This window comes from Schistocerca piceifrons, chromosome 8 (genome assembly GCF_021461385.2).
Source record: "Schistocerca piceifrons isolate TAMUIC-IGC-003096 chromosome 8, iqSchPice1.1, whole genome shotgun sequence".
NCBI classification, from domain to species: domain Eukaryota; kingdom Metazoa; phylum Arthropoda; class Insecta; order Orthoptera; family Acrididae; genus Schistocerca; species Schistocerca piceifrons.
This window is the reverse complement of record NC_060145.1, coordinates 502,320,961-502,343,729: the sequence shown is the minus strand read 5'-3', so window position 1 is coordinate 502,343,729 and position 22,769 is coordinate 502,320,961. Positions and strand designations below refer to the sequence as shown.

General features: G+C 44.9%; 1 protein-coding gene across 1 annotated transcript in view; it reads right to left on the bottom strand.

The window, feature by feature from the left end:
* Positions 1–22,769, bottom strand: part of LOC124712491 (aminopeptidase N-like) — a 141,914-nt gene that overhangs the window by 106,916 nt on the left and 12,229 nt on the right. Inside the window, exons 2-3 of the mRNA XM_047242786.1 lie at positions 13,167–13,423; positions 7,772–8,014 (exon numbers count right to left, since the gene is read on the bottom strand). Of these exons, the coding sequence (XP_047098742.1) occupies positions 7,772–8,014; positions 13,167–13,423 (500 nt within the window). The remainder of the gene's footprint in view (positions 1–7,771; positions 8,015–13,166; positions 13,424–22,769) is intronic.

The window sequence follows — 22,769 nt, the reverse complement described above, 5'->3', positions numbered from 1 at the left end:
CACAGTTGGAGCCTGCGACAGGGCGGTCCGCAGCTCGCCAGCAGCCGTCGCGCGCTGGCGGCTAGCCACTCGGCCCACGGCGCGCTCTGTCGGAGGGATGGGAGGGGTGGGAAGGGGCGGGGAGGGGAGGGGAGCCGCCGCGCGCCCCAGCCGCGGAGGTATATGGGAGCTGTCACTGTCTCGTCTGCGCCCTCTCCACTGCAGACCACGTCGAGGTGAGTAGTGCGCTGGTACACGAGTTCCAGCTCGGTGCCACAATTCACAAACATTTCGAAAACGTTCTCCCACTTAACACGAAACACAAGCAGCTGGGGTACACAACTTCCACCCCGGCGGAGAAATAGAGGACGGGGTGGTCACAGATAGGACTTCCGGGAACTGACGTTGCCGAATCCAGGTTAATGTGATATTCCCACGAAGATGTGCGATAACGTGACGAAGGAGAAGAACATTATCGTACGTGTGATGCGCGTCGTGTGACGCTGTGTGGTGCCGTCGGGTACGCGACACGGTCACCTCTCGTTCGCACAGCCGGTAATTTGGAAAGCGGCCGTTACATTTCTCACCTGTTATGGCCGGCGGCTTGCCCCTGTCTTCGAGACTGCCACGGCTGAAATGGAGAGCGGTGAGATTTCGGGGGAAAATTCGAGTATATTTCGAAAGGATAGGCGAATGGGAAATTGATGTGGTGTACTTGTCGCATTACATCCAAAACTCAAATCCGCCGATATTGAAATTGAAGCTGCGTGTAAGATTGTTTGGGCGAGACTCGGTATCGGGGGTTGGCACAGAACGATAATTGGATCCTTCTGTCGCCCACCAGACTCGTCCCCATATGTAACTGAAAACTTTACTCCTCAGCCCACTTGTACGGAAGGTCGCCAGTCTTACTGTAATCGTCGCTCGAGACTTTACCAGCCAACAGTCAATTGGGAAAATTACAGTTTTCTTAGTGGTGGACGTGATAAGTCATCCTGTGAAACTTTACTAAATGCCCTCTCTGAAAACTACATAGAACAGATAGTTAGAAGCCCTACTAAAAACAGAAATATATTGGATCTAATAGTAAGAAACAGAAATGACCTTTTTGAGGATGTGCATCGAAACTGGTATCAGTGACCGTGACACGGTAGTGGCAACAATGATTACCAAAGTGTTGTGAATTGGCAGGAGCCAATTCACGGGGTTTGGAGGAAGCCGAAAGGCACGCGTTTAAGCTCACGCAGGCTGGCGTGAGGTCTGGAACATTACAAGGAAATGAGAACTTAGAAAAACGGACGCAGTTGCTGTAATACTTAACTTTAATCCATAATTGGTGAAGATCGCTCTTGATGATACAGAATTATAATCTCAATATAAACTGATAATGGCGCCTTGCTAGGTCGTAGCAAATGACGTAGCTGAAGGCTACGCTAACTATCGTCTCGGCAAATGAGAGCGTATTTCTCAGTGTAGCATCGCTAGCAAAGTCGGCTGTACAACTGGGGCGAGTGCCAGGAAGTCTCTCTAGACCTGCCGTGTGGCGGCGCTCGGTCTGCAATCACTGACAGTGGCGACACGCAGGTCCGACGTATACTAATGGACGCGGCCGATTTAAAGGCTACCACCTAGCAAGTGTGGTGTCTGGCGGTGACACCACACAAAGTGTTATATCCTAGCCAGTAATGCCACCCGAGCCCGCTGCCAAAAGGTTGGCAGCATCAAAGTCCGGACGCCGTCCGCGTAAGCAGCGCCAGCGATACAGGAAATCGCCGCAAGTCTGCGCGCGCCACCGCTGGCTTCTGGCTTCTTAAGCGCTGGAGTCGCGAGCGCTAGGACAGTTCTACACTCCTGGAAATGGAAAAAAGAACACATTGACACTGGTGTGTCAGACCCACCATACTTGCTCCGGACACTGCGAGAGGGCTGTACAAGCAATGATCACACGCACGGCACAGCGGACACACCAGGAACCGCGGTGTTGGCCGTCGAATGGCGCCAGCTGCGCAGCATTTGTGCACCGCCGCCGTCAGTGTCAGCCAGTTTGCCGTGGCATACGGAGCTCCATCGCAGTCTTTAACACTGGTAGCATGCCGCGACAGCGTGGACGTGAACCGTATGTGCAGTTGACGGACTTTGAGCGAGGGCGTATAGTGGGCATGTGGGAGGCCGGGTGGACGTACCGCCGAATTGCTCAACACGTGGGGCGTGAGGTCTCCACAGTACATCGATGTTGTCGCCAGTGGTCGGCGGAAGGTGCACGTGCCCGTCGACCTGGGACCGGACCGCAGCGCCGCACGGATGCACGCCAAGACCGTAGGATCCTACGCAGTGCCGTAGGGGACCGCACCGCCACTTCCCAGCAAATTAGGGACACTGTTGCTCCTGGGGTATCGGCGAGGACCATTCGCAACCGTCTCCATGAAGCTGGGCTACGGTCCCGCACACCGTTAGGCCGTCTTCCGCTCACGCCCCAACATCGTGCAGCCCGCCTCTAGTGGTGTCGCGACAGGCGTGAATGGAGGGACGAATGGAGACGTGTCGTCTTCAGCGATGAGAGTCGCTTCTGCCTTGGTGCCAATGATGGTCGTATGCGTGTTTGGCGCCGTGCAGGTGAGCGCCACAATCAGGACTGCATACGACCGAGGCACACAGGGCCAACACCTGGCATCATGGTGTGGGGAGCGATCTCCTACACTGGCCGTACACCACTGGTGATCGTCGAGGGGACACTGAATAGTGCACGGTACATCCAAACCGTCATCGAACCCATCGTTCTACCATTCCTAGACCGGCAAGGGAACTTGCTGTTTCAACAGGACAATGCACGTCCGCTTGTATCCCGTGCCATCCAACGTGCTCTAGAAGGTGTAAGTCAACTACCCTGGCCAGCAAGATCTCCGGATCTGTCCCCCATTGAGCATGTTTGGGACTGGATGAAGCGTCGTTTCACGCGGTCTGCACGTCCAGCACGAACGCTGGTCCAACTGAGGCGCCAGGTGGAAATGGCATGGCAAGCCGTTCCACAGGACTACATCCAGCATCTCTACGATCTTCTCCATGGGAGAATAGCAGCCTGCATTGCTGCGAAAGGTGGATATACACTGTACTAGTGCCGACATTGTGCATGCTCTGTTGCCTGTGTCTATGTGCCTGTGGTTCTGTCAGTGTGATCATGTGATGTATCTGACCCCAGGAATGTGTCAATAAAGTTTCCCCTTCCTGGGACAATGAATTCACGGTGTTCTTATTTCAATTTCCAGGAGTGTATATTCGCCGCTCAGTTGTATACTCGCCACCTAATTGTGTACTTGCTAGTCAGTCGTGTGTTCATCGCAGCAGAGTTGTTGTTTGTCGTCAGCCGACGCTGACCTAGCCGCTCCGACTCGAACTAGACAGATCTCTGTAGACACGGCGTTCACTACTGTGTTCTGTATCTTCGTTAATAAAGATAAGTACCGACTTTAATCAGAGTGTTTGGGTTTTCATCTTTCTGTTCACTGTTCCAGCGGACCGGTCGGCCCGCTATTAAAAGTGTGGCGGTGACTTCGTAAGCCGTTCTACAGCGAATTGCTTGTCGCTACGAACACCGCCGCAAAACAAAGTACAAAGGGCAACTAAAACAAGCTGAAAGATGTATATGTTAGGTAAACTAGACAAAAAATCAGCAGTGCCGCATCTCAATGAGGAACTCGATACTTACAGCTCAGGTCAGGACTATATAGAGAAACTCTGGCTCAAGTTTAAAAGAATAGTTGACCACGCACTGGATACGTGATAGATATGCACCCAATAGAACGGTTCATAATGGGAGGGAACCTCTATGGTATACACTCGCCATACAGAAACTTCTAAAGGAACAGACATTACTGCATAATAGGTGTAAAACAAAGCGTTGGGCAATAGACAGATGCTGAATGAAACACCTTTGCTGGCAAGAGAGCAATGCGTGATGTCGTCAATGACTAATGTAGCAGAATATTGTCAAATCACATTTCACAAAATCCGAAGAAATTCGTCTCGCATGCAAAAGGCTGTCAGTGGTACCAAAGGTAGTGTCCAGTGCCTACCGAATGAGACAGGAACTAAAATAGAGGGTAGCACGGCAAAAGCTGAAATGCTTAACTCCGTTTTCAAATGTTCATTTACAAAGGAAAACTCAGGAGAATTACCCTAACTTACTCCTCAAAACACTGAAAAGATGAGTGAAATGAGTTTTAGTGTCAGTGGAGTTGAGAAACAGCTGAAATCGTTAAAACTGAACAATGCTTCAAGCCCCTATGGAAGCACTGTCTGATTCTACACTGAATTTGCGACTGACTTATCCCGTCCTCCGACTGTAATCGAACAAAAAACCGTGGCCAGTTCTTGGAAAAAGCCAGAAGTCACACCCAACTACAAGGAGGGTAGTAAAAGTGATCCACATAATTACCATCCAATATCCTAGACATCGATTTGTTGTAGAATATTACAAGCTCACACGTAATGAGGTATCTTGAACAGAATGACCTCCTCAATGGCAACCAGCATGGATTTCTAAAACTTGGGTCATGTGGGATCAAGGCAAGTAGGTAAATCCAGTGTTTTTGGTTTCCGAAAAGCATTTGACTCAGTACCGCACCTACTCATGTTGTCACAAGGACGATCATATGGGATATCACGCGAAATTGGTAACGGGACTGAGAACTTTTTGGTAGGAAGAATACAGTATGTTGTGTGGAATGGAGTCATCGTCAGATGTAGATGCGTCTTCAAGTGTGTTGGGACTCCTGCTGTTCATATTGTATATCAATGAACTTGCACACAATATTAATAGTAAAATCAAGCTTTCAGCAGACGATGCAGTTATCCTTTATGAAGCAGTATCTGAAAGATGCTGCATTAATATCATCAGACCTTGATAATATTTCAACATGGTGCAGAGATGGGCAACTTGCTCTAAATGTTCAGAAACGTAAAATATAGCACTTGAGAAAACAGGAAAACGTAGTATCCTCACACTGTAATATCAATGAGTCACTGTTGGAACTGGCCAACTCATACAGATACCTGGGCGTAACGCTTTGTGGGGATATGAAATGGAATGATTTCATAGGCTCATTTGTGGGTAAAGCTGGTGGTAGACTTAAGATAAATTGCTTACAAATCACTTGTGTGACCAGTTCTAGCATATTGCTCAAGCGTGTGGGACCCATACCAGCTAGGATTAACACGGATATTGCATGTATACAGAAAAGGGCAGGACGAATGATCACACATTCGTTTAATCTGTGGGAGAGTGTCACAGAGATAATAAAGGAACTAAACTGGAAGACACTTGAAGATAGAAGTAAACTGTCGTGAGAAAGTCTATTAACAAAGTTTCCAGAGCTGGCTTTAAACGATTGCTCTAGGGGCGTACTACAACCCCCTACGTATCGCTTACACAGGGATCGTGAGGATAAGACTACAATAATTACTGTACGCACAGAGGCATTCAAATAATCGTGTGAATGGGACAGGAAGAAACCCTAACAACTGGTACAACTGGACGTACCCTCTGTCACGGACCTCAAGGTGGTTTGCAGACTATAGATGTAGATGCAGACGGCATCTTTCAACAAGATGACAGAAGGCCACGAGTCTCCCTTACTGTCCTTGCCTGCCTCGATGCGCACATTTTTCGAGTGTTGCCCTGGCCGCCACAGTCTCATCCGTTGGGAACGACAACCAGTATGACGCTATATACCGGGTGATCAAAAAGTCAGTATAAATTTGAAAACTTAATAAACCACGGAATAATAGAGAGGTAAAAATTGACACACATGTTTGGAATGAGATGAGGTTTTATTAGAAAAAAAAAGCTCGCAAAATGTTCGACATATGGCGCTGGACAGCAAAACGTCAGTGACTGCGCATGACAATCGTGCAGGAAAGGAGCTGTAATGAGAGAGAGAATCAGATGCGCCAGCAGTCGCAGCATGTTGACGTTACCTGAAAAGGCGCTTTTAGTGAAGCTGTATTATCACAATCAGAATCTCTTGCGCGCGTCGTTTGGTGACGATCGTGTGCTCAGCCGCCACTTTCGTCATGCTTGGCCTCACAGGTCCCCAGACCTCAGTCCGTGCGATTATTGGCTTTGGGGTTACCTGAAGTCGAGAGTGAGTCGTGATCGACCGACATCTCTAGGGATGCTGAAAGACAACATCCGACGCCAATTCCTCACCATAACTCCGGACATGCTTTACAGTGCTGTTCACAACATTATTCCTCGATTGCAGCTATTGTTGTGGAATGATGGCGAACATATTGAGCATTTCCTGTAAAGAACTTCTTTGCTTTGTCTTGCTATTCTGATCAGATGAAGCGCCATCTGTCGGATATTTTTTGAACTTTTGTATTTTTTTTGGTTCTAATAAAACCCAATGTCATTCCAAGCATGTGTGTTAATTTGTACCTCTCTATCTACATTATTCCGTGATGTACTCAGATTTCAAATTTATACCGACTTTTTGATCACCCGCTATATTAGAGAAACAATTTGTCTAATAGTTGAAATGCCCTGCCGTCATAGTTAAAACTGACGGCACGAAAAAAGACAAAACTGCCCATTTTCACAGCACAGCACAGCATTTTCTCTTTGACAGTCAGTTTTCGCCGAAAATGTGCACATTGTTGCTTAAAATAAGTAAATAGCGTATGTCTGTCTCTGTGTTTACTAGAATGTTGTGTAAAAATTTGAAGTAAATTGGTCAAGAATTTTTCGAGATTTTTGGATACAACGTTAAACAATATTATTATTATTCACGTATGGGTACAGTAGGACCACGCGACGTACAATAAATCAATGTCGCTTTTGATGGTTGGCCTTCCTTTGTGTCCAAATATGTTTCATCGATTCAGAATGTTATGTCTTTCTTCCATCAGATCATGGTGTTGCAGTCTGTTTTCTAATTTGCCTATGGCCAACTTTCTAATCAAGTATCTCTTGTCTGAATGTCTTTCTATCTGTAACGTCTGCCTGAGATATACCGGCTGCTTTGAGATCCTCCTTAATTGCAGTGATCGATTTAATTGACTCCCTTTTGGCCTAACTTATGTTTTCGTAGAATTCTACTACTCTAGTGGGTGCCATTCTTTTTAATGTGCCCATAAAATTTAAGTTTTCGTTTCCTCATGTCACCATGTACGTCTGTCCATTCTTTTATTTCCTTGTTACGAATTTCTTCGGTATCTCTCTTTCTACTTAAAATTAAAATTTCTTCTCCACCAGGACAGTCAGGTTTGATTACAGTGCTGTAATACCTAAGTTTACTGAATTTAGAAAATGATTTTTTTATTATAGATGTTTTGTGTTCATCTGAATGCAGCTGCTGTTTTCTGACAGCTTTTTCCGAACCGTTTTCTTGTATGATTTCCCCCGTCCGTCCCCCCCCCCCCGCCCTCCCCCCCCCCCCTCCGCCAAATATTGAGAAAGCATTTTTATTTTTCCATATTTTGTGATCAAAAACTTTGTCACTTGTTTGTTGTACGCCATATATTCCGGTTTTTCGAATAACGTTTCTAGTCCTACATTTTCCGCAACTTGTAAAAGAATTTGAATTTGTTTTTGAGCTGTGGTAATATTCCTAGTTGAAATTGGTAGGTTATCTGCAGGTCTGCTTGTATAATAGTGTATGTATACACACAATAAGTAAAATTTCGTCGTTTCCTATCGCTCTTGGTGCCTCAGTTGTACAGGCCAGCAGGCTATGTTATTTGTGTTGAGGCTATTGCCTCCTGGGACGTTCGTGGTTTTCGATGCTAAACGTACCTTGGTGCAGGCCAGCTGCGCAGTGGAGGCGAATTATCCGCAGTCGTTTGCGGCGTCGGCGTCGTCGTGGTTGTTGTTGTTGTTGTTGTTGTAGGAGCCGGAATGGGGTCCATGTTGAAGAGCGCACTGTAGTTGTGAGGAGGGTAAATGACCATACTGAATGTGGCCTTGAGCGCCGGCTCGTCGAAGCACGGGAAGGCTTTGCGCGCGCTGGTCGCTTCGAACTGCGTCGCAGCCAGATACCTGCACAGAGGAGACACAGCCCCAGTCGACCTGTCCACGCGTAGCACGTTTGCTTAGCACGCCCCATCGCATCGAGCAGTAAGGCAACGCCTGTGCAGCTCACACTAGCCAGCTATTCCCACTCGTCTCCCTGATAGCAGCTGTGGGAACTGACACGAAAATGACTCGCCAATCCATGCAGCAGACCCCATATTCCTTTCGTCGCGTTGCGCTGTTTTTGTGTTATAACTTGTTTATTCTATTACAAGGCAGCGGCACAGTGGAGATTTATGAAGAACACATCACCCTTTGTTCAGTTTCTTATAATTAAATGTCTATCAATCGAAGACGTGAAGTCTGCGATCGGATTGTCGCACCTTGTTTTTAAAGATGCATCTTGACCACACAGATATTACAATCCACTATTACTAGTTTCTGCTACTGCCATCTTCAAATCTGTTGCAAATAAAATATAACAGTGATGTAACCGAAAAAGTTAATTTAGCTGAAGCAAAATCTATAACAGACCTGGTGACACATAAAAAATAAGAAAAAAATATATCATTAACAGCCACGGGCAGCAGCCATACAAACCATAAAATATCCTAATGTAGGAGTCAAAGTCATTGACTACAGACATAGGTAAATAGTAAGTGCGTGTGATGGCACGGATGAGTGTGGTATTTATACAAATGACAGGCGAGCGGCGGGCACTATAGTTACGGCACGCTACTGACTAGTATCGCAAATTTAGTAGTTAAAATGCAGTATGTGTAGTCATTAATTAAAGTTACTTCACACGAGTGTCTGACAATATACGTGGACATACTTAAAATTCACACAAGAAGTATAAAGAGTAATAACGGGAAGCTCCTTGCCTGGCAAACTGAACGACACACAATTTTGCAAAAAGCGGAATAAAAGTTTAAAATAACAGAGAAACCTTTAGGCACGACAAAACAGTTAAACGATGACCATAGGTGTAATGTAATTAACAAAACAGTGACTGTTATTTTAGACCGGAGTGGGATCTCAGTGGCGCCGCATCGTGGCTGCCCTGTGTGTTTTTAAAGGTGTTAGTAACGAACAGGAAAAGATCGTAATGAGACACACGAAGAAAACCTCCAATTGACATAAGAAACATAATGTGAGACAGCAGGAAATCAAACATTAATTTGCGGATGTTGTTGTTGTTGTGGTCTTCAGTCCTGAGACTGGTTTGATGCAGCTCTCCATGCTACTCTATCCTGTGCAAGCTTCTTCATCTCCCAGTACCTACTGCAACCTACATCCTTCTGAATCTGCTTAGTGTATTCATGTCTTGGTCTCCCTCTACGATTGTTACCCTCCACACTGCCCTCCAATGCTAATTTTGTGATCCCTTGATGCCTCAAAACATGTCCTACCAACCGATCCCTTCTTCTAGTCAAGTTGTGCCACAAACTTCTCTTCTCCCCAATCCTATTCAATACCTCCTCATTAGTTACGTGATCTACCCGCCTTATCTTCAGCATTCTTCTGTAGCACCACATTTCGAAAGCTTCTATTCTCTTCTTGTCCAAACTGGTTATCGTCCATGTTTCACTTCCATACATGGCTACACTCCATACAAATACTTTTAGAAACGCCTTCCTGACACTTAAATCTATACTCGATGTTAACAAATTTCTCTTCTTCAGAAACGATTTCCTTGCCATTGCCAGTCTACATTTTATATCCTCTCTACTTCGACCATCATCAGTTATTTTACTCCCTAAATAGCAAAACTCCTTTACTACTTTAAGTGTCTCATTTCCTAATCTAATCCCCTCAGCATCACCCGATTTAATTTGACTACATTCCATTATCCTCGTTTTGCTTTTGTTGATGTTCATCTTATATCCTCCTTTCAAGACACTGTCCATTCCGTTCAACTGCTCTTCCAAGTCCTTTGCTGTCTCTGACAGAATTACAATGTCATCGGCGAACCTCAATGTTCTTACATCTTCTCCATGAATTTTAATACCTACTCCGAATTTTTCTTTTGTTTCCTTTACTGCTTGCTCAATATACACATTGAATAACATCGGGGAGAGACTACAACCCTGTCTCACTCCTTTCCCAACCACTGCTTCCCTTTCATGCCCCTCGACTCTTATAACTGCCATCTGGTTTCTGAGATGATGATGATGTTTGGTTTGTGGGGCGCTCAACTGCGTGGTTATCAGCGCCCGTACAATTATCCAATCTTTGCTCAGTCCAATTTCGCCACTTTATTGGATGATGATGAAATGATGAGGACAACACAAACACCCAGTCATCTCGAGGCAGGTGAAAATCCCTGACCCCGCCGGGAATCGAACCCGGGACCCCGTGCTCGGGAAGCGAGAACGCTACCGCGAGACCACGAGCGGCGGACTATCATCATCATCTGGTTTCTGTACAAATTATAAATAGCCTTTCGCTCCCTGTATTTTACCCCTGTCAACTTCAGAATTTGAAAGAGAGTATTGCAGTTAACGTTGTCAAAAGCTTTCTCTAAGTCTACAAATGCTAGAAACGTAGGTTTGCCTTTTCTTAATCTTTCTTCTAAGATAAGTCGTAGGGTTAGTATTGCCTCATGTGTTCCAACATTTCTACGGAATCCAAACTGTTCTTCCCCGAGGTCCGCTTCTACCAGTTTTTCCATTCGTCTGTAAAGAATTCGCGTTAGTATTTTGCAGCTGTGACTTATTAAACTGATAGTTCGGTATTTTCACATCTGTCAACACCTGCTTTCTTTGGGATTGGAATTATTATATTCTTCTTGAAGTCTGTGGGCATTTCGCCTGTCTCATACATCTTGCTCACCAGATGGTAGAGTTTTGTCATGACGCTCTCCCAAGGCCATCAGTAGTTCTAATGGAATGTTGTCTACTCCCGGTGCCTTGTTTCGACTCAGGTCTTTCAGTGCTCTGTCAAACTCTTCACGCAGTATCTTATCTCCCATTTCATCTTCATCTACATCCTCTTCCATTTCCATAATATTGTCTTCAAGTACATCGCCCTTGTATAAACCCTCTATATACTCCTTCCACCTTTCTGGCTTCCCTTCTTTCCTTAGAACTGGGTTGCCATCTCAGCTCTTGACATTCATACAAGTGGCTCTCTTCTCTCCAAAGGTAGGCAATATCTGTCTTACCCCTAGTGAGACAAGCCTCTACATCCTTACATTTGTCCTCTAGCCATCCCTGCTTAGCCATTTTGCACTTCCTGTCGATCTCATTTTTGAGACGTTTGTATTCCTTTTTGCCTGCTTCATTTACTGCATTTTTATATTTTCTCCTTTCATCAATTAAATTCAATATTTCTTCTGTTACCCAAGGATTTCAATTATCCCTCGTCTTTTTACCTACTTGATCCTCTGCTGCCTTCACTACTTCATCCCTCAGAGCTACCCATTCTTCTTCTACTGTATTTCTTTCCCCCATTCCTGTCAATTGTTCCCTTATGCTCTCCCTGAAACTCTCTACAAGCTCTGGTTCTTTCAGTTTATCCAGGTCCCATCTCCTTAAATTCCCACCTTTTTGCAGTTTCTTCAGTTTCAATCTGCAGTTCATAACCAATAGATTGTGGTCAGAATCCACATCTGCCCCTGGAAATGTCTTACAATTTAAAACCTGGTTCCTAAATCTCTGTCTTACCATTATATAATCTATCTGATACCTCTTAGTATCTCCAGGATTCTTCCAGGTATACAACCTTCTTTTATGATTCTTGAACCAAGTGTTAGCTATGATTAAGTTATGCTCTGTGCAAAATTCTACAAGGCGGCTTCCTCTTTCATTTCTTCCCCCCAATCCATATTCACCTACTATGTTTCCTTCTCTCCCTTTTCCTACTGACGAATTCCAGTCACCCATGACTATTAAATTTTCGTCTCCCTTCACTACCCGAATAATTTCTTTTACCTCGGCATACATTTCATCAATTTCGTCATCATCTGCAGAGCTAGTTGGCATATAAACGTGTACTACCGTAGTAGGCATGGGCTTCGTGTCTATCTTGGCCACAATAATGCGTTCACTATGCTGTTTGTAGTAGATAACCCGCACTCCTATTTTTTATTCATTATTAAACCTACTCCTGCATTACCCCTATTTGATTTTGTATTTATAATCCTGTAACCACCTGACCAAAAGTCTTGTTCCTCCTGCCACCGAACTTCACTAATTCCCACTATATCTAACTTTAACCTATCCATTTCCCTTTTTAAATTTTCTAACCTACCTGCCCGATTAAGGGATCTGACATTCCACGCTCCGATCCGTAGAACGCCAGTTTTCTTTCTCCTGATAACGACGTCCTCTTGAGTAGTCCCCGCCCGGAGATCCGAATGGGGGACTATTTTACCTCCGGAATATTTTACCCAAGAGGACGCCAGCATCATTTAATCATACAGTAAAGCTGCATGTCCTCGGGAAAAATTTGCGGATAGGGTGGTCAGTCTCACGAACATAAAAATGACAGAAAATGTAATGGATCTTCTGAATAAGAGTCTACACGAAACTTGAAACTTACTGGCAGATTGAATCGGTATGCCGGATAGAGAGTCGAACTCTGGACCTTTGCCTTTCGCAAGCAAGTGCCCTACCGACTGTTCGGCCCCTGCACTGGCCACGGCCCCAACTCGGGGATGAATTTCTTCGATTTTGAACTCGTGTCTGTTTAAAAAAGGGACGATGAAATTGCTGCGACTGTAACAATCAGCAGCGGCACTCTTATTCTCGCTCATCATAAATGTTGGCAGTTTATTCGGAATGTATCGCGATTGCCGATGGCGTCGTTAGGCAGGAATCTAAGAGGACAGCTTCAGACGCTGCAAGTGAAATAGCAGTTGTTAGTTTCTGGGGTTCGTTCACTGACGGAAGAAACCGGTGACGGAGTCATGCTCAGCGTACTCGAAACGCGGGCACGCCACACCGACTCCACTCCCGAGTCAGCCGAATGTGTGAGCAGCCAGCCGTCCCCGGCCCGGCCTGCGATGCTGCCTGTGGATCGGAGGGTCCCGGCTTGTTTCGATTGCTGGCCGTGTCAGACATTTTCTCCGACTGGGGACTGGGTACTTGGATTGCCCTCGTCATTCCGGAAACAGGTGAGACAGAACAGTGAAAAGAGACACGCGGACCTCGAGCAGAGCCTGCCGACTACCCACCTCGTCTCTCCTGCCGCCTCGTACGTGCTGACGTAGAAGCCGTCCATGTCCTCGGCCAGCTGGCCCGTGTACCAGATCTCGATGCGAACCTCGCCGCTCACCTCCGCCACCAGCCGGACGGTCGCCGTCTCCGTCGCATTGTCGCGATCCACTGACGTCACGGCGACGTAGGTGTCCCTCGTAGGATCTTGCTGGTACTGGACGACGTTCACAGTGTCCTTATCGAAGTCGAGGTTGCTGGCCGCGTGGAGGGTGATCTGCGGACCGATAGACAGGGTGAACTCGGCCTGTGATCCCAAACAGCGCAGTAAAACGTACGACACCTTTGTCGACAGAGCTTCCCACAGCAAAGTTAAAGCTCTCGTCGAGCTTAAAGTCGTCTCGAGCACTACGGTAGTTAAGTAGGAGCAGTCTGATCGCACAGTCTCGCCCTCCTCGATCTCTGAACGAGCTCGTGTGACCAGGTACACAGGGACCGACAATTCGATGTCTATACTGAACCGTGGGGAAGTCTGACGTTATTCACTACGACAACTCAATTCCACTGCTGACACAGCGTTCTGTGGGACACCCCACCACTTTCTTCTGATGCTGTCAATGAGCGTTTATTAAAGAGTATCTCAATTTATAATGTGTAGTAACCAAATTGTATTCAGACGTAGAACCTACCGTCTGCGGTATCCGATACAAACAGTTGTACGCATGTCAATGTCTACAACATATCAATTCGATATATAAGTTTACTTATTACGTATCTCTATGTCAGTGACATCTGTGTTAATCGTACGTCGTTTCTTATGTTCAAATCGATATACAACTACAAGCACACAACGATGAAGAGATTTAGACTGTAACTATAACTCCGCCTGTTTTAATCTGACGGGACTTAAAATATGTCCTACTTCACAGTATGTCGCACATGTTACTGCTATCAATCCTTAAATGGAGAAATTTCTTGGATACATTGGACACAACTGTCATAGAGTGTAAGCAAGGAACAGATAAATACACCAAAGAGTTTATATTATATGTTCAAAATGGTTCAAATGGCTCTGAGCGCTATGGGACTTAACTTCTCAGGTCATCAGTCCCCTAGAACTTAGAACTACTTAAACCTAACTAACCTAAGAACATCACACACATCCATGTCCGAGGCAGGATTCGATGTGCGACCGTAGCGGTCACGCGGTTCCAGACTGAAGTGCCTAGAATCGCTAGGTCATATATGATATGTTTCTTGCTTCTCCTGTGGTCATATTCACAGTAGTAATTAACGTTCGTGTCTCGGATATAGACCTAGATAATACATCATTAAACTTACGTTTCTACTGCTGAGTATAAAATTGTTATGTTGCAGATATACGTACAGTTATTTGTTTACCAGGCTGTTGTTTATGCTTCCTTCTCTCACAGAATACAGACGCTAATTGAATATGTTTTTTACGAAGAATGTAAATGTATATTAATAGTGGTTGTAATTATTATACTGCATGTGTCATGTGCTGCCTGAGAGAAATTTGGTGACAGCAGAACCAGCTACTAATGAGAACTTTCACCACAGATGCTGCCAAAAGTCAGAGATATTACTCAAGAAACCTCTGGTCCAAAAACTGCGACAGCCCTGATTGTTATAGTGATCATAAAGAATTTCCCTGTCAAAAAATTGTCTATGTGACTTTCATCGAGAGTGCAAAGATTCTGTACTTTTATCTAGGAATACTGCGAGATAGCAAAACGATCGTGTTTAGATTCTCGAGCCACACGTGCTGCTTCACTTTACTTGGCAGAATATTTTGTAGAGTCATATTGGAAAATTTTTAATGTCTCTTAGAAGGCAACGTCTGAAGAGAAAGAATGTCTGTTTTTGTTTCGTAGGTTGAAAAGTGGCGATGTCGTAAAGGGCTAGCTGTAATTTTTGCTTTATTTATTTATTTATCTGAGTAAGGTTAATAGCCGGCTGAAGTGGCCGTGCGGTTAAAGGCGCTGCAGTCTGGAACCGCAAGACCACTACGGTCGCAGGTTCGAATCCTGCCTCGGGCATGGATGTTTGTGATGTCCTTAGGTTAGTTAGGTTTAACTAGTTCTAAGTTCTAGGGGACTAATGACCTCAGCAGTTGAGTCCCATAGTGCTCAGAGCCATATGAACCATTTGAGTAAGGTTAAGTTCCAAATATCAGAAAATTTGGGGCAAGATTTGACTATTTTTTGACTCAATACCACACCAACTTGTGAACAAGTTTCGATGATAAATGAAGTCCCAGTGGGCCAGCATACCTCATTTCATAGTTGTAACTACAAAAACTAATATCTCTTGCCAGCTACGCATTTTTAAAGTCAAGGTTATTACATTATGGTGGTAATAATATTTAAACTAGAACGGAGTCAAGCAACAGCATTAAAATAAGCAGTCAGATTAAAAGAGAAATTTTAAGATAAAAATCGAAGTTTTTTGTGTTCTTGTGGTTAAGGAACAATTTCAAGTAGCAATTTTCGTGGTGCTAATACCTGTGCTGGATAATCACTGTCTCAGAGATAATGCTTGGGCAGCTAGCTGCACAGAGTTTCAACGAGAACACGTGTATCCTGAAATAAGTGTTACAGTATCACGAAGCAATCAGGACTGGAAGCATCCTTTTAAATTACAATACTGATCAGGCTACGATTATAATAGTCCCCCAGGGGATATGAGACAGCACTATATTAAAGCCATGCAATGAAGAAGTTATTAACTGCTAGTGTAACATTTTTCATATCTGTCTTCAGCGCTACAGTTGCATCTTTAGGGTCAACGTAAATGTGTCATCAAGCTGAATGTTGGTCTCTCCACCACTAAGGAATGGTCCTGCTGGAGCTGGTGTGCCTTTCCTTCCTCTGTCTTTTGGACTGAATCACAAATCAACTGTAGGATATGTCTTCAGAATGAATTTTTCACTCTACAGCGGAATGTGTGCTGTTGTGAGGCCTGCTGGCAGATTAAAACTGTCTTTCTTCCAGATGTGCTAGTCTTGCGGTCGGTGGGGAACTTGCCTGCGAAAGGCAAACGTCCCGAGTTCGGATCTCGGAATGGCACACAGTTCTAATCTGCCAGCAAGTTTCAGCTGTAGGGGATTTTTGAATTCTAACATGGAATTCAGACTACATGTAAGGTGGCTTCATTATTCATGTAGCGCCACCCTACATGTTTATTCACATTTTTATGTTCTAATACTACTCCCCAGGTCTACTAACGTATTGAAGAGGTAACTGAAATGTTCTTTTCATAATTCGTATTATTACTTGCAAAACTCTTGCATATGTAATTCCACGTGTTGCCAACGATCAAGCTAGGAACTAAATTAGCTATTCACTTCAGTTTGTGAGAAGCTGTTTATTTCCTTTTACTCGAAACAGCAGCCTAGCAGAGTGAGACAGCAGAGAGACACTGGCATTCTACATCTACATCTGCATGGATACTCTGCAAACCACATTTAAGTGCCTGGTAGAGGGTTCGTCGAACCACCTTCCCGATTTTAGATTATTCCAATGTCGAAAAGCGCGTAGAGAGAACGAACACCTATATCTTTCCTCGAGAACTCTGATTTCACTATTTTATTACGGTGATCGTTTCGCCCCATGCAGGTCGGCGTCAACAAAATATTTTCGCATTCGGAGGAGAAAGTTAGTGATAAAAATTTCGTGAGAAGATTCCACCGCAACGAAAAACGCCTTTGTTTTAATTATGTCCACCCCAGATCCTGTATCATATCCGTGACACTCTCTCTTCGCGATAATAGAAAACGTGCTGAACTACGGTGAACTTCCTCGATATACTCCGTTGATCCCATCTGGTAAGGATCCCACACCGCGCAGCAATACGCCAAAAGAACACGGACAAGCGTTGTGTAGGCAGTCTCTTAGTAGATCCGTGACATATTCTACATGTTCTGTCCATAAAACGCAGTCGTTGATTTGTCTTCCCCACAAAATTTTCTACGTGTTCTTTCCAGTTTAAGCTGTTCGTAATTGCAATTCCTAGGTATTTACTTTAGTTTACGGGCTTTAAGTTTGACTGATTTATCGTGTAACCGAAGTTTAACGAATTCCTTTTAGCACTCATGTTGATGACGTCACACTTTTCATTATTTATGGTCAATTGCCAGTTTTCGCACCATACAGATATCTTTTATAAATCGTTTTGCAATTTCTTTCGATCTTCTGACGACTTTACTAGTCGATAAACGACAGCGTCATCTGCAGACAACCTAAGGCGGCTGCTCGGATTATGTTCTAAATTGTTTACATAGATAAGGAACAGCAGAGAGCCTGCAACGCTACCTTGGGGAACGCCAGAAATCACTTCTGTTTTACTCGATGACTTTCCGTCAATTTCTACGAACTGTGACCTCACTGACAGGATATCACGAATCCGGTCGCGTAACTGACACGATGTTCATACGCACACAATTTCACTACAAGCCGCCCGTGAGGTATAGTGTCAAAAGCCTTCCGGAAATCCAGAAATACGTAATGAGTTTGAAATCTCTTGTCGATAGCACTCATCTCTTCATTTGAGCGAAGAGCTAGTTGTGTTCCACAAAACGATATTTTCCAAATCCGTGTTGACTCCGTGTCAATAGACCGTTCTCTTCGACGTAATTCACAATGTTCGAGCACAATATATGTCCCGAAATGCTGCTGGATTTAACGATATGGGCCTATAATTTAGTGGATTACTCCTACTACTTTCTTTTGAATGCTGGTGTGACCTGCACAACTTTCCAGCTTTTGAGCGCGGATCTTTCGTCGAGCGAACGGTTATATATCATTTTTGGGTATGGAGCTATTGTATCAGCATACTCTGAAAGCAACCTAAAGGGTATACAGTCTGGGCCTGAAGACTTGCTTTTGTTAAGTGATTTAAGTTGCTTCACTACTCCGAGGATGTCTTCTTTTACGTTACTCACATTAGCAGCTGTTCTTGATTCGAATTCTGGAGTATTTACTTCGTGTTCTTTGGTGAAGGAATTTCGGAAGGCTGTGTTTAGTAACTATACTTCGGCAACACTACTGTCGATAGTATTTCCATTGCTATCGCCCAGAGAAGGCATCGATTGTGTCTTGGTGGTAACATACTTCAGGTTTCGACCTTCACTGTGGCCATAAACGTCGCCTTTGGGGGCCCTCGCACTTCTTCCCGAGACAAGGCCGGACATGTCAACGCGACAGCCGGTAATGCCCCAGACGGCTGGGAAGCGCTCGAGCAAAGACGCGATGCTTATATGGAGGTATGTTTCCTGTACTTAAAGCTTTCTGTGGGAAGCGCAAGACGCAGCGCCTCGAGCGCGGCTAGAAAAACGGTTGACTTCTGCCCCGCCCCCGTCCACAAAACAAAAAAAAAAATCTATCTTCTGCTGCCGCTCTGTCGGAATATTGGAATTTCACCGCGGCTGTTGTCGCAATCTCAGCAAAACTTGGCCAGAGATCAGACGGTGCTCAGAATCGTTACCGTCATTGGTGGATGGCTTGGAGACATTCCAAAACTAGAGAGAGGAGTTAGAATTTCTGTTTTCCACGGACGATGGTGTTGCAGCATCTGTACGGCTGCACACGGGAAGATGGATCCAGCACGCTACTAAGTCTCGCTCACAGCCGACGCGCGCGCATCTGAGTTTGGGGAGTTTAATTGGTGAGGTTCGTCCAGCGACGCTGTTCCCAGGAATAGTTCAGGGGGCGCGGTGTTTGTTAACTTTGTGGCATTAGTCGTTTCGGTAACTGATAACCCCACTTAGATTTTTGATTTGCAGGATGCATTTTGCATCTGTGAACGGCCTTTGTTCTTCTGAGTTCACTTTCCATTAGCATTTTCTGACATGCTCTTCGCTTGATCGTTGGCAGTATTCATTACGCAATCATAAAATTGGTACCGCGATCGGAATTAGACATAATTGTTCTCTATCTTTGCATTCGTTGTAATCTTGTCGAATGTTTTTCCCGCTCGAATGCACGTCAAGAGAAATAAACACCATCGATCAAAAAATGGTTCAAATGGCTCTGAGCACTATGGGACTCAACTGCTGTGGTCATTAGTCCTCTAGAACTTAGAACTACTTAAACCTAACTAACCTAAGGACATCACAAACATCCATGCCCGAGGCAGCATTCGAACCTGCGACCGTAGCAGTCGCACGGTTCCGGACTGCGCGCCTAGAACCGCGAGGCCACCGCGGCCGGCACCATCGATCATAAGCACGCATTTTCATTTAATTGTTCGATGCCTCCCTTAACTCAAATGTGCGGTTGTGATGTGGCTGACCTGCATATTTCGTGCACGAAAATTAACTTTTAAAGGTGTGCCTACCCCTCTTAAATTCAGACTTAATAAATCGTTATCTATTGACTGGCTGATGATTTTCACGGGTTTTCAGCCGGGTTCCATCGTCCTGACGACAACACGATATTTCGGCGGACCATCTGGCCGCCATCTGCAGGTGAGATTGAGTGGACAATCACGCCGGAACTGAAGAGACCTCAGATTCGGCGGCTCCTTTATACCGCGGGTACTGGCCGTTGCGCGTGCGCGAGCAACGGAAGAGCTGCCCTCTGTGAGGCGAAGAATTGCAGCGGCGCCAGTGGTGAAAACTGTCAAAAGCGAGGAATCGCAAAATTAAAATGCAGCCGGTCGGAAACCAGACCGTTGTTGTTTTATCTGTGATAAAATAGGAGTCCACGTCTTGCTTAAAGGAAATCCTTTATCTCTGTTAATAATATCATCAAACAGACGGATTTCAATTGATTCTTTCAATACACAATCCCAGTACCGGGAAGCCGAGGCAATAATTTGCGTCTCTTTAAAGGACATATTGTGCCCTTCATTAAGACAGTGTTCAGAAACGGCTGATTTTTCCGGCTGGAGCAGACGTGTATGCCGTCGATGTTCCACACATCGATCTTGAACTGTACAAATAGTCTGTCCAATGTAGGCCTCGCTGCAGTGACAGGGAATCTTCTATACCCCAGGCTTCCTCAGTCCCAAATCATCTTTAACCGATCCAAGAAGGGATCTAGTTTTGGCCAAAGGCATAAGTACGCTTTTAATATCATATTTCCTGAGGATTCTTGAAGTTTTCGAAGAGATACTTCCCACGAAGGGTAAAAAAGCAACAGATTTGGAAGTGTCCACCGTTGCTTCTCGTGGGGGTCCAAATTGAAAAGCACGAGTAATTTGGTGATCAGAATACCCATTCTGCCTGAAAACAACCTTAAGGTGATCCAACTCTTGTTTCAAGTTATCGGAATCCGAAACACCATAAGCCCTCTTGACCAGTGTGCGTAAAACTCCCAAGCGTTGATGTTGTGGATGATAACTTGTGGCATGGAGGTAGCGGTCCGTATGTGTAGGTTTTCGGTATACACTGTGGCCCAAAGTGCCATTTTCTTTCTTATGTACCAAGACATCCAAAAAAGGTAATTTGCCATCATTTCCAATTTCCATCGTAAATTTGATCCGCGGATGAAGGCAGTTAAAATGATCTAAAAATCGATCAAGAGATTCCATTCCATGTGGCCAAAAGATGAAAATATCATCCACGTATCTCAAAAAACAAGTTGGTTTAAGAGAAGATGTCCTAAGTGCCATATGCTCAAAATTTTCCATAAAGATTGATTGACTGTTTCATCACCTTTAAAAAATAATTTCGCGCGACTGCATAGGAAGCTTCACTCCGTGTTCCGACCACAGAAACTTTAATTTCGTATCTCAGGGGTGTGTAAACCACAATCACAATCACCACACCTAACACACAGTTCAGGTTGGTGTTTTTCACACATCACACACAGAAATCATTGCGTAAAGTGAAGGAAGCAACTCGAATGTTCAGCACTCGATGCCGAGTGCTCGACAAGGTACATTCGTGTTGGAGGGGAGTGTGCGCCCGGCTTTCTGTGCCCATTACACGCAGCCAGTCACGGGCGTGCCGGGAGTTTAACACGGGCTCCTGACCGCGGTCGAATTTGGGCATTGCCACATCGAATCATTGCTATAGATGGACTACATTCCAGCGATGAAGATAACGCTGCGGCCAACCTGAAGGTGTGGTCTGCATTGCTTCAGTAGACATTGTCCTGTTGGACGTGGTACTGCCTCGGCTTCTTCTAACCTCGGAACTGACTTACCCGACTAATTGTAGCGGGACTGTCAAGTGTAATATAGTACCCAAACCACTTCTATTTTTGAGATACACAAATCATTTCCTGATGTGGAAGAATCAGCCTGCAACTTCCGTGCTGTCCTGGTCTGCCTGTTCGACTCTCGCCTTGGCCGTCACGACCTCCTGGTCTCCCACCCAGTCAAAACGTGCGCTGAGAGACCACAGCGCCACCAGTCTCGCAACGCGGAACCACACGATGTCCCCACATCTCTCATCCGAGCTCACGTCGACTCGAGTCCAGCCAGGTTACAGCCGTTTTGTTTGTCACTGGTAGCAGTTCTGTATACCAAGATTCGCAAGCACTATACCATAAATCACCTACAAATTTAATTATGCAATCTTTCTACTATACTGAATATACACTATAAGTACAGTTTCATTTTTTGTTATCTGTTACTGAAATGAACATTGCTAGTGGTAACTGAATGACAAATTTCTCTGGGCACATTTTCTCTTCTTGTAACGGGACCCAGCGTAGTTTCTCTTTCGGTCTGTTTCTTTCATCCGGCGTATTCTACAGAAGGAATGACTTACGGGGAAATGTCCAAAAATAGTATAAGATGGTCGAAAGATGCTGTTACCAGACGAAGGAGTCGTAGTCTATGAAAAATGCGATAAAAGAGCGCAAGTGATTTTACCATCATTAATAATGTCTTTCGAAAAGAAGTTCGTCTTCCCTCCTGCGATTCCCACTTCAGTTCCCGAAGCGTCTGCGTAATACTTGCGTGCTGATCGAACTTAACAAATCTGGCAGACGGCCTCTGATTTCCTACGATGTCTTCCTTTCATCCGACCTGGTGTGCATCCCATACAATCGAGCAGTACTCAAAAATACGTCGCAATAGCGTCCTATAAGCAGTCTCCTTTACAGATGAATCATACTTTCCCAAAAGATGACCATTCGCCTATGCTACTACGATGCTCACGTGCTCGTCCCACTTCACATCGCTCAGCCACGTTACGCCCAGGTATTTAAACGACGTGATTGTGTCAGGCAGGACACTAATAAAGCTGTACTCGCAAATTATGTGTTTCTTACTCGTCACCATCAAATGACATTTTTCTACATTTAGGGCTAGCTGCCATTCACCACTCCAACTGTAAATTTTGTCCAACTCATCTTGTATCCTCCTACAGTCACTCAAAGACGACACTTTCCCGTACATCACAGCATCGTCAGCAAACAACCGCAGATTTCTGCGGACCCTATCAGCTAGATCATTTATGTACCAGCGAAGAAATGCTCCTCTCGGAGCACAAAAATTGCGAACACATTCAAAAGACTCTGACTCAAAAGTTGGGCCCCTTCTACCTCATTCCACCTTCCTCAGCACCTTTAAAAATTTTCCCAAAAATTTTGGTATTCCGTACTTTTTTAACGTGCAACTCACCTCAAACTCCAAATTGTAACCCTCTC